General features: G+C 31.4%; 1 protein-coding gene across 2 annotated transcripts; it reads left to right on the top strand.

Annotated features, from left to right (window-relative positions):
* The first annotated feature begins 3655 nt into the window (after positions 1–3655).
* On the top strand, positions 3656–13478 carry LOC139989918 (uncharacterized). Of its 2 annotated transcripts, XM_072008625.1 has the most exons (7): positions 3658–3777; positions 8456–8585; positions 9344–9601; positions 9855–10125; positions 10570–10887; positions 11334–11758; positions 11795–13478. In XM_072008625.1, the coding sequence occupies exons 1-7, from the start codon at positions 3766–3768 to the stop codon at positions 12028–12030; spliced, it is 1650 nt and encodes a 549-aa protein (XP_071864726.1). In that variant the 5' UTR covers positions 3658–3765; the 3' UTR covers positions 12031–13478. The 2 variants fall into 2 exon arrangements, with proteins under 2 accessions (XP_071864725.1, XP_071864726.1); XM_072008624.1 differs by having other exon boundaries at positions 3656–3777; positions 11334–13478.
* The last annotated feature ends 2153 nt before the right edge of the window (positions 13479–15631 follow it).

The raw sequence follows: 15631 nt of genomic DNA, 5'->3' as shown, positions 1-15631 counted from the left end.
TCATCGACCCTTTCTCAGATCGACGAACTCGAAGACATACTGGTGAATTGTGCATTTGTGTCTGTGGTCAGTGGAAAAACGAAAGTTGCAGCGCAGCAGAGTACGGTGAACGCGTGTGTGAGTGTAATCGCAATTGTCGAGAGCAACGCGAATCCGTTCACGAAGCGTGAAGGCCACGAGACCGATTTACATGCTCTTCCTTCTTCAGAGAAATGCTGTCACTTTCGTTATGAAACCTAGCAACACAAGTTTCTCGTAAAATTCTCAACGTACGAGAAAATATATGAACTGAGGAGAACGATGTCATGAGTTCGGTTCCGTTTAGTCCAGGCTGCCTGTAATTAAAAAGGTCTCACCTCGTTTGCAAGTGGTGCAATACCGTAAGACCGGAAGTTTTGCAACGGACAAAGACATGGCAATTAATCCCTTCGCCTAACTGATTCATTCGATGAAGTAGGAAATATGTTTAATAAATTAGAAGTTATCTTAGTGATGTGCGAAAGAATAATCGTTTTCAGTCTTTGCACTTTCTTAGAGTGCGCAATTTGCATTTTTTCCCTGAATGATTTATCAACTAATAATATTGGAGAATCGACAGATCACAAATAATAAATGGTAGATTTCTCTTTTATAACTTTACAATTTCAAATGAAGTAGAGGAATCAACTGATTTGTGATTGATAAAATATAGTTTCAGAATTTCATGTGTTTTATTACCAAGCTGTTTATTGTTGTGTAAGAGAATTTATTGGTACTACAATAACGTGCAACCTGTACGATTTCACTAATAATAATATCTTTTAATAGTCTGCTAATGTTTCGGTATTTTAGTAAAACATTAATCTCAAATTGTTCGAATAGATGTGCGTTTAATTTACAAGGAACTACAGAGAACCGTAAATCATGAGATATTTGGTTTCATTCTAGACCCTGCGAGAACAGGAAATCGATGGGATCAGCGTGACTTGATACGTGAAACGTGATTGTATTATGCTTTCCTCTTGCTTTTCGTATTTTGTTCGGATCCTTCCATTCTCTTCCGGCAAGATTGAATAAGGAGAATAAAATCTTCGATATGATACGATACACTTTAACAAGATTGCAATACATTGTTCGAAACGTAAAAAACATGCTGCACGGAATATCTTGTACTAGTACGTGATCATGCTGAGTTGGTAATTTGTGACTTTACGACTTCCTTAAGTACTTTCTCATTCATTTTATGCCGTGAAGGTTTATTTATTTCTTATTTAATCTGATGCAAATACGTACACATATACCTTACAATCGTGTTTCAATGAAGTTGATCCGAAGAACAGTTTTACTATAATTGCATGTTGGTTATTTTCATGAATATCTAATGAGTAAGTTAGAATAATAGGATAAACGAATTGTTAAAGTTAGTCACAGATTCACTACAGAAGCTAATAGTCAATATAGAGGCTGGAATTTATTCTTGAATACGAAGATAAATGACCTGCTGTCATGTGTTACGTAAGGTTTTATGCTAACTGCTTGTCGTGACCATCAACTTTTCGGATAATTTGTTCAACGAAGTGTTTAATAAAAAGGGGGCTCTACTACATGAAGCAATAATACAGTAAATATAAAATTCTAAATAGAATCCTATTCTTCATGGGTGCTCTATAAGAGCACTTATACATATATGAGAACATTATGTGAATATATCATTAATTGTATAAAAAGATACATGAATTTTAGATTTTAAGATTTTATGTGCTTTGTGATGGCGATTGTGGTAGATGTTTCTAATCTGTTTCTAAATAAAAATTCTTTTGGACAATTAACTTGTATTCTACCAGTCTTGCTTAATATTCGTTCTTTATCTTTTTCGATGCGTTGAGATTCCATTTACGACCTTATTCTGCTATTTCTTTTTGCCTTTCGTAGTTTCTAGTATGGAGAGAAGGTGAATTTCTTTTGGGCTGCTGAATGTGAGACACGTATGGAGACTATACCGAAAAGGCACGAGTCTGTTTTTGTTGATTTTCCATTTTTTATTTAATGGTTAAAGAAGCGTACTTTAATACGACATAATTGAAATGAGCAATGACTTGTTAGTTTAGCTATTGTAAGAGGTATAAGTCTGTTATAGTACAAATTAATGGTAAATTCATAAAGTTCATTCATAAAAGAAAATAGGGTGTTATTTATATTCTAATAATGAATATTTTTGAGATATTTCGGAGGATAACAAAACTACATATTTAATCCTGAAGGTCAGAAAGAAATAGATTTAATTACATGGAGTTGCTTAATGGTACACTGAATTTTAAGATTGTTCTTCTATAAAGAACAAAAATGATGCGTATTTGTCTTATTTTCCTTATTATTGCTTCTTGTCTTATTTTCTTTGTTTGCAATGATTACTTAAGTTACATAGTAACCTTTGAGTGGTCGCTATCTGGGAAACGTGTCTTTAAATTCCATTCCTTGTCGACGGCTTCAGCATTTTCTAACTATGCAATCGAGTACTCCTTCACTAGAAACGAGAAACCATAGCTTGTAAATGTACTTACGACGACGCGAGCTTCGTAACACTTGTTAGCTGTTGAAGTGCACATGGCTTAGGAATGCAACAGTTCAATGTAATTTCTTAAAGTGTTAAGGAGAAAATAAACATTGATGAAAGATATAATCAAAATGTACAATTTTGTTATCACGTCAGAAAAAATATGGTAGAATTACAAGGAAGTTAACAGATGAAAGATAAACTTTTAACATGATCGGTAATGACCACATAATCTTCATTTATATCTTAATATAGTTTCATGTTATAAAGAACGATGAAAAGAATGTAATTACAATTTTAATTAAATTATTTACACGTGTTAAAGTAGTATTTTATCTAAATCAGTAGCTAAAATGATTTTAAGAAATAATTAATTATTTATTGTTATTATTAAGCTATTTCAGCGAATTAATGATAATAAAGCAAAATTATATTCTCAATATATTGCATAGAAATAGCAAAAATCTGTATTTTTACAGATTTTAACATGTACGCGTAATGAGAGGAAAGTAAAAGAAATCTCTTCCGTGTTATAATTAATTTTCTGTTTTTTCTTTGTTTATCCATATCATCATTATTTATATTAATATTATAAATCTTACATTGTTTTTAAATTTCATATATTCTATATATTTAAAACTGTATTAAAAAAATACTTATTATCGTATTCAATATAAATCCATTATAAATGCAATTTATAATAATAAATAAATTATAAATCCATTTATAATTGGACTGCATGTTTATGCATTTGTAGCAAATTTAAAGATGCAAAAATGCTTATTGTTAGTATGCATCAAATATGCAAAACATTCAAAATATAGTACCTACTTATTCTGATATTTGACAGCTGAAGCGAATCTCTCCAGAGTAATTAAAACATTTCCTGTTACAATATTTCCGGTATCACAACAACGTATCAATAGTGAAATATGTAGTAGTCGACCATAACTGTTGTCCTGTTTTGCATAGAGGAACCATCGTTGTTGGTAGTGAGACTAGCTGATGGAAACCGCGGGAAAAGGTAGTACGCGAATTGAAAAGCCAGTTCCGTGGAACGGTAATCCAAAGAGGCGATAAAACCGGGGGCTGGTGGAGGTGGCACGAGAAGTCACATCCCCGTCGCCGAAAGGCGCCTTTTACGTAGCCGCATATAAAGTTGTTCCGGTGACCGCGCGGCCGCCTCAGATACACTCCACCCTTGAACGCATCGAGCAGCTTGCTTTCTCGTCATGAATTTGCTCGTAAGTAACTCTTTTCCGTATCTTTTATTCGCTTACTAACCATCTAAACCAATTCCGTTTCATTTCAATTTTCTTTAAAATTGAAAATAAGATGAATTTAATTTCTTGACGATCGAATTTTTGCTTCTTGATTAGTGAATTCTCATTCGGACGAAGGGAATTATTTTATGCGTGATTTTATTTTATCCCCCTATCTCGCTTTATTTTGTGGTTCATATTCGAAGTATGTAATATGCGAAGGAAAATTTAGACGTACGTGTAATAGGTGTCTAGGGTTTGAAAATTGGAATGTAGCAGAACTAAACGTGTCGCGTGCGGTTAATTACCACGTCGAGATGTCCCACATCGACGCGCGTTTCCATAACACGTTCGTAAAACGGTATACGAGTTTACGCATCGTGGATTAATTATACTGAGCACGGGTTGTTTGTCGAAAGGAAAGTCATCGTGTTTGTGCCGTGAACGTAGCATGAAATTGGTCGTGAAATTATTTCGGGGTGAAATTACCTTTGTATTACGTTTACGTGATGTTGAAGATAAGAATTGAATTTAATGTAGTAATAATAATTTTATGATCATTTTGGGAGAAAAACAGATAGGATAGAAATTAGATGCAAGAGATGCAGATCTTAATTGTAATTATGGTGTAGATTATGGGTCACATAGGAATTATAATATAATCTAGAGTATAGATAAGCGTATAGTTAATGCTTTAGAAAAGGAGTACTTTTATGAATCTAGGGCACTATTGTGTTAAAGACAAGTTTGACTTCAAAATTTCTTTGACTAAGAACTTTGTAATAATTTACAATATTTAATTAATTGATCTTACAGTAATAAATCTAATTTTATTTTATTAAATAACAAGAAACATTAATCATTTCATTTTGCGAAAAGATGTCATCTTACATCTTTATATAATAATTAAAACTATAATTGTGTCATGTAAAACTATGTCATCAAAAATATGACAAACTAAGTTTATATTAAAATACATAACTGGAATTTATGCTTCTGCGAGAGATTCACAATCTGTCATTATAATTAGATTGTAAGTAATTTCTCAGACAGGAAATGAGTACATCAATTTATTTATCCATGGTTAAAAAGACATGGTTCTCTTCGAAATGTCACGCTTTCCCATTTTACGAGTGTAACGGTTGAACGTGACCATAATATTATTTATGTTGCGCCGAGAATAGTTGTAATAATCGGTTTACGATAATCGAGTAAGATAATTATTTTGATGTTTATTGAAAAAATCTAATACCTAGAAAAAAATAGATAATGAGAATTTTTTGGAGCATAAATTTCCAATTATAACAAAACTAAAAATAGAATTGTTCATAATATAATGTTGAATTTATGAATAAGCATTTCTTTGTTTATTTACAGCTTGCCGCTATCAATCATATGTTTCTAATTTAATATTTCTTAAATATTACTTAAAAAGATTGATTTGTCGTTAAATTAATTGCTTGTCAAAATATAAACAATATATTATATTCATTTATCTTAGTAATTAAGTAAGTATTGAAGTTAAAAAATTTACATAAAAGTTCCAATTCTGTGCAATAAAAGGTATATATATATATATATATATGGTTTAGATATTATTTCGTTAACGAAGATTGATTTTATAAATTGCACAGTTAATTTGCTTTGAATGATAGTTCGAAGAAAGCCAAAAAGATAATGATAGTAAACTTGAAGGATAATCTTGTTTACGCTTATACTGTTTTTAGTTTCCCGCTCATAGTCACTATTTAAGACGTGCAGAATGAAAGTTCCATAAGAAGTAACTACAGTTCTGTATCCTATACCATTTATAGTTTTAATTCTTTTGTCTGCTTTACTAGATACCATGTCTTACACTTACATGACAATTAGGACAAAAACAGAGCACATACATATTTTAATGTCATTAGTAAAAGTGAAAAGACTTTCTCCCATTCTAAATTGAAAGTCAAGAAATACCCGATAAAACATCTTCCAGTTTATTTAAAATATCATATGCCGATTTTTAGAAAATAAATAAAAGTCTATAAAACATGTGCAATAATCCTAGATAACAATAACAATAACAATAACAATAACAATAACAATAACAATAACAATAACAATAACAATAACAATAACAATAACAATAACAATAACAATAACAATAACAATAACAATAACAATAACAATAACAATAACAATAACAATAACAATAACAATAACAATAACCCCTTAGCTTTGTGTGTTACATATTACATTTATTATTCTATATTTTCTACAATTCTATTATTTTATATTTACTATATCTATTTTTATAATTATATTATATTATCGATATTTAACTATCCTATTTAAAGTTGAAAATATTCTGCACGATACTGATAATTGATTTTAATAATAATTGATTTTGATTTTGTTTTCTTATTATAGCTTATATAGAACATTTAGGAAGAAACAATGAAATGGAACAAAAGCTTGTATCAATTGTTTCAATCAAAATTATACGAGGAAAGTAATAAGCTTGATGAAACCAAAGTTTAAAGAAAACGACCTAAACGATTTAAACATACAGAAGAATGTTGACCTGGAAAATTTAATATTCTGTGTCGCGTTCGACTTTTTAATATTGGCTTGACAGGGAGTCGCTTCTAGACTCTAGACAAGTTGAACTCGTAGCGCAGATCCTTTTTTCTTGCACGGATAATCGAAGCAGGCGTGTCCTGCCGGTTAATTTATATTTCACTTTCTACCGGCGAGCGTGTAATTCTTGCAATGCTGTGCTCGATAGTTGCACGCTGTACTGCTTTAGTCCCGGTTTCCAGATAGATTTCGTTCCTTTTTCTTGCGAGTGGAATGTTCGAAGGAAAGGCATAGCAACTCGTCGCCTTTTCCCGATTACGGAAATTGCTGTTGCTAATCGAAGACACGCAAAACTTTCCCCTCTGGAAACTGGCATTTATTTTAATTAAACTGATAATTACCAAAATTCACCTTTCTCCAGAAACTTTAATTATAGATAGTAGAAATATTGAAAAATTTGCTCTGGTACCGTGTAGACCATTTATGACTGGCGAAGTAAAGTTCTTCAAGATAGAAAATTTTATAGAAACGATGCACACGATAACATATGTTTCGAAATTTTCTAAAACCTTGGACATTCGATACTTATTTATTCATTCAAAATATTAATAAAGTAATTTTTATCGATTATAATTCCTATAGTTACTATTTGACTTTCAGTAGAATTTTATTCTTTTGCCGAATCCCTAAAAAACTAGAATTATTTGAATAAATAGAAAAATTGTAAAATTCTAATTTTAATCGATTTCTTTCTAATTGAATTTAAAATGCAACTGCTGATCGTGCAGATAGTCTGTTTTCTTAAAATAGATTTCAATGATACAAAGTTACTTATCAAAGTCGTTGTATATCGTTACATATAGAATTGCACAAAAAATTAATTGTTAAGTGTATAAAAAAGAATTTATTGTTAAACACTTTGACAATTTAAGATTATTATACGATTTCTCTGTTAACATAATTGGATGACAATGCGTGTATACATGTATACATTTTCATGTATAAAATATCATTACAGGAGATGCTGTGAAACTAGATAAATCATTCGGCACGTAACTTGACTAATCTTGATTTAGCTCGTTTAATTAACTTAGTGGGCTCTAATGAATGTATTAACCTTATCCGATAGTTGTAGGTAAGAGGCAATAGTATGTATATATACTTGTGCGTACATACATTATTGTATGTTTGGGACATTTGCATAGTTTGAATAAGAGTAATCGTTGCTTGAATCATTCAAATATATCAATTTTTGTTATAGTCCTGAAATGTGTTATTATTAGCTTGATCACGAAGAATCTGGTCTTGAAGTTACCACTTTCCCTCGCAGTCACGTTGCCCCGCTCTCGAAATGCAATTCCATATAAATGTACACGACATGAACTAGTGCGTAATCGTAGCTGTCACTGAACCAAGCTCCACCATATTAGATAATACTATGATTAGAACTTCGTGTTACGCAATCAAATTATTTCAATTTTTTTATTATTATTGCTCCTTTCAATATTACTGCGTCAATGAGAATATTTGTAGAACAAAACACTTCACTGTCAAGGATAATTGTATCTTACGAATGATCTACGAATTATCTACGAATTCCTCGAAGTTCTTTTTCGAACCGCTCGAGTTGGAAGTTATCTACGATATTCCTAAAAATGATCATTAATAATTTTGGCAATAATTAAACTCAGTACAAATCATTATCAATAATGAAATTTATTTATTTCTTCCAATGAATATATCTATTAATAATAATATTATAATTAACTGATCTATACCGGTGAAAGAATTAAAATCTCAATATTGCGTTGGTACGTCGTTTGAACTTTGTTTAGAACACCTTAAACACTGTAATTAGAAAGTATACGGCTCTTGAATCATTGTGTAATACAATCCTCTTTTGGATAACAGGCAACACTTAATAAACGTTTAATTAATGGGTTGCTACTGAATACGTTCAATTAGCACTTCCTGATATTTAGAAGTATTTTCATATTACAATAAAATAAAAAGAAAAATAGATGAAATTCAATAAATAAATATAATGCTGACCATACAAAGACGAAATAATTAACTTGTATTTATAATCATTTTGTAGGTTCTTTTGTTACTAACAGTTCCAGCGTGCTTGGCACAATTCTCGATACAAGGACCCAGTGACGGGAATCGAGTCGCCCAGGGTTTACGAATAGAGGAAGGGAAAGGAATCCAATACACAGATCAAAATGGTAGAAAGCAGATAAGATATCGATACCTACTACTACCACGAACATAAAAATCTTTCTGCATAATTCATTGCTCTATTTTTCCGGCTGATACAAATTTACGATCAGATTTGCCCAACATCGTTTGTTAAAGCTTTGTCGAAGTACTTTAACATTTGTATTGTAGTTTGGACGTATTTCGCAAATTAAACTCTATCGTGTTTCAAATAAGCTGTTTTTTAATGAATATGTTCTTTTAATTTTTAATGAAACAAACATCTTTATATATTTGAATTGATATATTATATATTTGAATGAATACATATATTTATTGATTCAATTTAATAATTATTATTACTATCAATTTTTCTTGAAAATTCTGAGGACATTTTTGTAATAGATACGAAGTGAATACTTACAAGAATAGTTTGAAAATATATCTGCAAATATAATCTGCAAAAGTAATTGTCTTCCTTTAACATATCAAATATTCTTCTAGATGAAAAATATATTATCTTTCCTTGTTTGGAATTAATCATATAAAAATGTACTGAAATAATTTCATAAAATAGTACCTCATTGAATTTTAAAATATTAACTAAAGAATTACTTTATAAGAATACAAATTTTCAAGTTGATAAAGAAGACATACAGTATTAAATACTTTTCTAATAATATTCGTGCAACAGTATTACACGTATGAAGCAAGTAATGATCTTTCTAACTTAATTTATTCAAATTTTAACATATAATTTACCATGTTTAACCTTTTTATTTTACAGAATCAAACGAAGGTGGCTTTAGTATTACAGGCGCAACAGATGGTAACGCTCAAATACAAGGTGCTAGCGATGGTCATTCTAATTTTCGAATTCATGGTGCCAGTCGCGGCCCAGCGGAAAACTACAATGTACAAGGACCTAGTGCAGGGTCATACAACATCCAAGGATCAACGGATGGACATAGTCATTCAATTATTCAAGGCTCCTACGATGGTAACTCAGGGTCTGCGAAATCTCTTCAATATAATGATCCCAGTGGTAAGTGAATTCATAGCGTTCCACCTTCATATTTATATTTGATAATTATTGTATTCATTTCCACTGTCACAATAATTACAACAATCATAGCTGTTTGTAAAATAGAAATTTTATGAGTCGTTTTTTATAATGTATTGAAAATCCGTGGAATGCTTTTTCCCGGAATAAGTTAATTTCAATCTAACACCCGGAAGCAACAATGCGTAATGTCTTCTGAATAAGTCAAAAATTAAATTTCTTTTCTGCTTGAAAGGACTAAGAGTGAACTGGAGATCATTTGATCGGCAACCACAGCCAAGAGCGCAGCAGACAGCACAATACTCGGAAGCTGCAATCGCAAGTGCACCAAGAGCGCCACATCGGCAAAGGGCTCATGCACCAAGGCAACCGCAACCACCACCACAACCCGAACCATTTGCTTTACAACAATCGAGGCCTTTGGATAATGCACCTACGCAAATCAAGCAGCTTCTCCAATTGCAAGCACAACTTCCATACGTTAATATCATTCCTGAACCATATAGGTAATGTTCGTATTATCGTACATAGCGATACTTTTTAATTTCTCCAACTTCATTTTCGTATTTAGTTGTTTTAAAAGATCTAGAACTAGTACTGTGAATATTAAACACTGTTATATAAAGTATTATCAGTTGCTAGATGACGTAATAAGGATAGCTATCTTACATGTAATGTAATTATGTAATAGTATCTTAATGTGATATAATAGTGTCTCAATGTAATACAATGATATAATATTACTTATCTCAATCCAGTTTGATGATATAATAGAACCTTAACAGTATCTTAGTAGAATGATCTCTAATATTATTTGTTGACGTATTGAATTTGATATAACTAAAACATTTTATTTAATTCTTTTTGAACACAAAATGAATAAGAAGATGAAATAAACAAAGGAAAGTTGTGATCTATATACATATATAACATTGTAAATTTTTTTGTAGATATGAAAATTTGTTAGCATCACAAGGTAATCAACGACCTGAGTATCAATCTGAGTATCAACCTGAGTATCAACCTCGGTATCAACCCGAAGCCCAAGAAGAACCGGCCCCTCCACCACGACGACCAGCTTATCGTGGGAAACCACGTGGTCCGCCTAGACAGAGGCGACAGGCGCCACAACAGCAGCACCGCAGACTTCCGCAACCACCGGCTGAACCACAAATTAAATATAATCCCAATCTACCGCCTCAGCTTCAACAACTGTTGAAATACCAGGCCGAAACTCCATATGTCAACTTAATTCCCGAACAATACAGGTAAATTGAATATTTAACTAGTAAAATTATCCACGTTATTTAATACTAGGATTCGCTGATTACCGTTGTATATCATTGTATTGTATATAGGATAATTATGCAAAGAAATGTCAGTTAGCCTAGTGATATCATATTATCCTACATTTAACTGGACTAGTTGACTTATGTGAAGTTCTAACCGGTGCCTATAGTCAGCCTCTTCAATGGCGAATAAATTCAATTGATTACCTTTCGTTCAAAATTTCAGTTAATAATTACAAATTAAATTATGTTGAATTTTTATATACTTTCTTATTCTAAATTTTTTCATATACCTGTCACTACACATCTAGTTCTTGATATTGCGTGGCTATAATCACCCTTGAATAATAACTCTGAATTTAGTCACCCTTAAATTAAGCCAGTAATAAAAGAATTAATAGTTTTACGAAAGAATTAACTTTTAGATTTAATCCGGAGCCAGCCGCCCAAATGCAGGTAGAGCAGGTCCGTAACTACTACCAAGATCTTTTAAGACAGCAACCAACATCTCCTACCGTACACACAGTACCGCCAGTGGTCGCGCCTACTCCACAACGAGTACGAGGTCCACCACAAGATCCGCAATCAGGTTCGGCATATTCTAGACCAAGAAGACAAGCTCCACATCAACGACAGCTACGACCGCAACAACTACCAGCTGAACCAGTACCACAATATTCCACCAATGTTCCTGGTCAAATTCAGAGTTTATTAAAATATCAAGCACAAATTCCTTATAATATTATCGCTAATCATATCGATTATCGTCTTGACAAGCCATACGTGCCTCAGCCAATTAAACCTACTGGTGCTCCGGAAGTTCAATATCAACCTCCAAATCAGTATCAAAGTCAAAGTCAATATCAAGGACAGAGTCAATATCAAGGACAGAGTCAATATCAAGGACAGAGTCAATATCAAGAACAAAATCAATATCAAAGTCAAAATCAGTATCAAGATCAAAACCACTATCAAAGCCAGATTCAATCACCAGACGCGTACCAAGGTCAATCAAGTGGATATAGCCAAGCCTATGCATCGCAGTCACAGTATACTCAGGCTCAATTTGGAGCACAAGAACCTGAGCATGGAGTTCGTCCTGTTACCGAAAGACAATATTGAAGATAATCGTTGGTTCAATTAATTTGTATCTTCTATATTTGCTTCTGTTTCGATATTCCGTTCTATTTTTAATCGATCGTTTCAATTATTTGGATCGATGTCCTTACGTTTCGCACGTTGCAAAAGATTGTCGCCGATGGATTCTAGATTTTCGGTGCGATTACAAAGATAGAGTTAAGGTACTTGATATCAATTTATTTGTTATTCCGTTGAAGTTTCATTATTAATTTCGAATTTATGTTGAAAGAATGAAAACGTTTATTCTATTGATTTAAGTGTTAATTGTTTGATAACAGTTATTATAAAAATTGGAATTGATATTTTCGATTGAATCAGAATTGAATTTTAAATTGAATTACAATTGAACTTCAAATTAATTCGTTGGTTGTATAAGAAAAGTGTATTTTGCCGCGACAATATTTTTATCAATGTCAGATTCGTTTCACGTGATATACAATTACAGAGAAATCAACGCTGTCGCTGCGATTGCATTTTATTTTATATACTTAAGTTACTCGTGAACTGAAATACTCAGATAATATTATATTCTACATGTTAGAAAGTAATCCGTTTTTGTTTCAGAAAAGTTTTCTTTTATTCTCATTGAAAATAGTATATCTTTAATTAATTTTAATAATTAAAAAGTTACAGTATTTATACTAACAGTTTCTGTCAAATTTTATTTAATTAGACATTTATAACAATAGCAGCGATGAATACATATTTACTCGTCGAAGGAAGGAGCTTTTTGCTTGCTTTTACAATTTGCTATACTCGAAGTAATATTTATTCCAACATACGATATTGTTTTCTATTTTGTTACTTATGTAATTAGTAGACTGCGCTTGTTTATGCAAATTCATATTTTTATGGCCACATCTGAGTAAACGAAACACAAATACAGTTCTGTTCCATCTTTCAAATAATATTTTTAAAAATCTTGTGTATTTTTCAAATATTTGTATATTTTTTCGCACAATATTCTCTGCATTTTTGGATTTTTAAATTCTCGTAAATGCATAAATATCCGCAGTTAGTAATTGTGGTCGGTGATATGTATTTTTAACATATTCTATTGAAATTTTAGATGTACCTAAATTTCACCTATAGAAATCGAACACTACATCACAAAATATTCGACGTTTCTCTTTCGTGTAACGACATCAAAACACTCAATAGTAATTTGTAACAACCATGAAATGCAATGAAAGAAAAGTATTGCTATAACGGAAGTCATTTGGTGCTCCATCAATTTTTGCATACGGAAATATAAACGGAATATACACAGTTCCCTGTTATATGCGATTTCCGGTGAAAGAAGAAAAAATGAAAGTAGAGCGCCACATTGTGAATTCCTTCAAGGACCTATTGCATTGCGATTTAACGCATAAATACGTGGTCTTCGATTAACGACGATTATTGTGATTAAATTCAACGATCATTATTCAATAAGCTTGCCTGTTTTTATAGTTTTTATATTTCAACGTTTTCTAATAAAACATTTTTCACTCAAATGTATTTCAATTAATTGTTTCAATCGATGTGACTGGCCAATCATTTAGATTATAATTGTACGCGAATGAAACATCATGGCAGAAATGAATTTCGTGGTCAAGTTTACAAACATGAATCTTTGTAAATTTAATTATACTATAAGACATAAGTACATATAATTAAAAACAAGGACAGATAGTTATTCAATCGTTTATCATAATACTATACTTACGAATGTATAATATAACGCATTTTAAAGATTACTTTAAATGATGATGATCAAGTTTACCACAGGAATTATATTTCGATGCGCTAAATCGCTCGAGGTTTCATATATCCGGTTTCGCATATGATCCACTTTCACTCGAAGATTTTCCTTCGAACGTGTAATCTAGTTAACCCAATCATCCTCGCGATTTAATCAAATTAATCTTTTTGACCTTCAATTTTTAAGAATAAAACAGACACAAAATAGCACGTTTATTATCCACAAGTGCATACTAATGATGTTTAATTATTAGTGAATAAAATTGGAGCGTTTTGCAGTGTTAGATTAGACAAGAAGTGGAACGGTGAATGTAAAACATTAAGGTCAATTGTTTCCACGAGCAAGTTGTTCAGTCATCGATTAAATCATGGCATTTTTTATCGAATATAAAGTGTCTCCGTAGAAACGGTTCACTTTATGCGAGATATTAATACGGTCGACTTAGGAATACGGAAGTGACCGATGCATATGCTTCCTGCAGTCGGTAGCTTTACCGTTACGTGACTAGAAATACGTCTTTTACCTACCACGCACATGTTTTATTCATTTGTGACTTATATTTACGTCGATGTTAACTTTTGGTTTATTGAAAATAGATTTTATTCGATTTCGTCTTAATCCTATGTTTAATGAGATAACTTGTATTAAGATATAGAATTATGTGTTATTATTGAAACAAGAGAAAAATAGGAAAGAATAGATATAATAATTGGTAATAATAATTGGTAAAGCACTTAAACAATAATAAATTAAACTCAAACAGAAAACAGAAATAAAGGCAAAAACTGTATAAAAATTTGTATGTAGTATTTTATTAAATTAAAAGTAGATGCACTATCATATATTCACAATCTTTGCATTAATGTAAATTATATCTGACACTTATGTAGATGAAAAAGTTCATTTTTTAAATATCATAATTAATATCTCTTTAATAGCTCTATTTTCATCAAAGGGTATCCATGGACAATTTTTGAATGTCTATTTCCTTACTATTAATGTTGTGAGTAGGAACTGGACACTAAAAGTCTTGTATTATTCCATAAATTTTGTACTCTGTTTTGAGTTAGCAATTTAATTCTTATTCCAGTCGATTTAATTTCTTGACTTTTCTGCCAAACCAAGTTTCCTTTACTATTTTTCCTTTTTATAGTTCGGTTAATCACCGTCAAGTAAATTCCAAAGTACAGCAAAGTCAATCACGTTCGAAGAGAAAAGCCGATCAAACGACTTTTACGTAACTTTAAATTAACCTCTGATATAATACGCACTCAAGAAAAGCAGTTCTGGTTTTCTAGCGGTGCAACGAAGTTTTTCCAGGAAAAATTCATTTAAGGGAGCTGACATTTTGGTAATGTAATTTAAATTGAAACCTTGTATGTGGTTGAGGAATATATATCTATATAGTGACAGACAAAAGAAACTTTAAAAAGCAAATAGTGCGAAAAAACAACGTTATTCTACACTTGGAAGGGTATGTTGTTTGACAAAATTTAATATTGACGATATTGACACATCAAATTTAAACTTAACGATACCCATAAATACTCATAAGTAACTTTCTTTAGCTTGCCATTGAATCTACCTTAATTCGAGTAATCTATTTTGTTACTGTTTAATAATCTTGCTTTTTCTATAATGTTATAATTAGAACACGGTGTTTATAAATCTCATTTATTAAAGACTAGCTATTCATATTAATATCCATGTACTATCCATAAAAGTACTCATGACATGTCCAAGTAGCACTACAAAATGCGAAAACAGCCACACAATTGCTGTTGCGGACGAAATGCTAATAATAATAATTAACTGTATATGACTTTTACATTTTAATGG

The sequence above is a fragment of the Bombus fervidus genome, chromosome 8 (genome assembly GCF_041682495.2).
Source record: "Bombus fervidus isolate BK054 chromosome 8, iyBomFerv1, whole genome shotgun sequence".
Classification (NCBI taxonomy): Eukaryota; Metazoa; Arthropoda; class Insecta; order Hymenoptera; family Apidae; genus Bombus; species Bombus fervidus.
The sequence above is the reverse complement of the archived record's forward strand: the minus strand, read 5'-3'. Positions and strand labels throughout refer to the sequence as shown.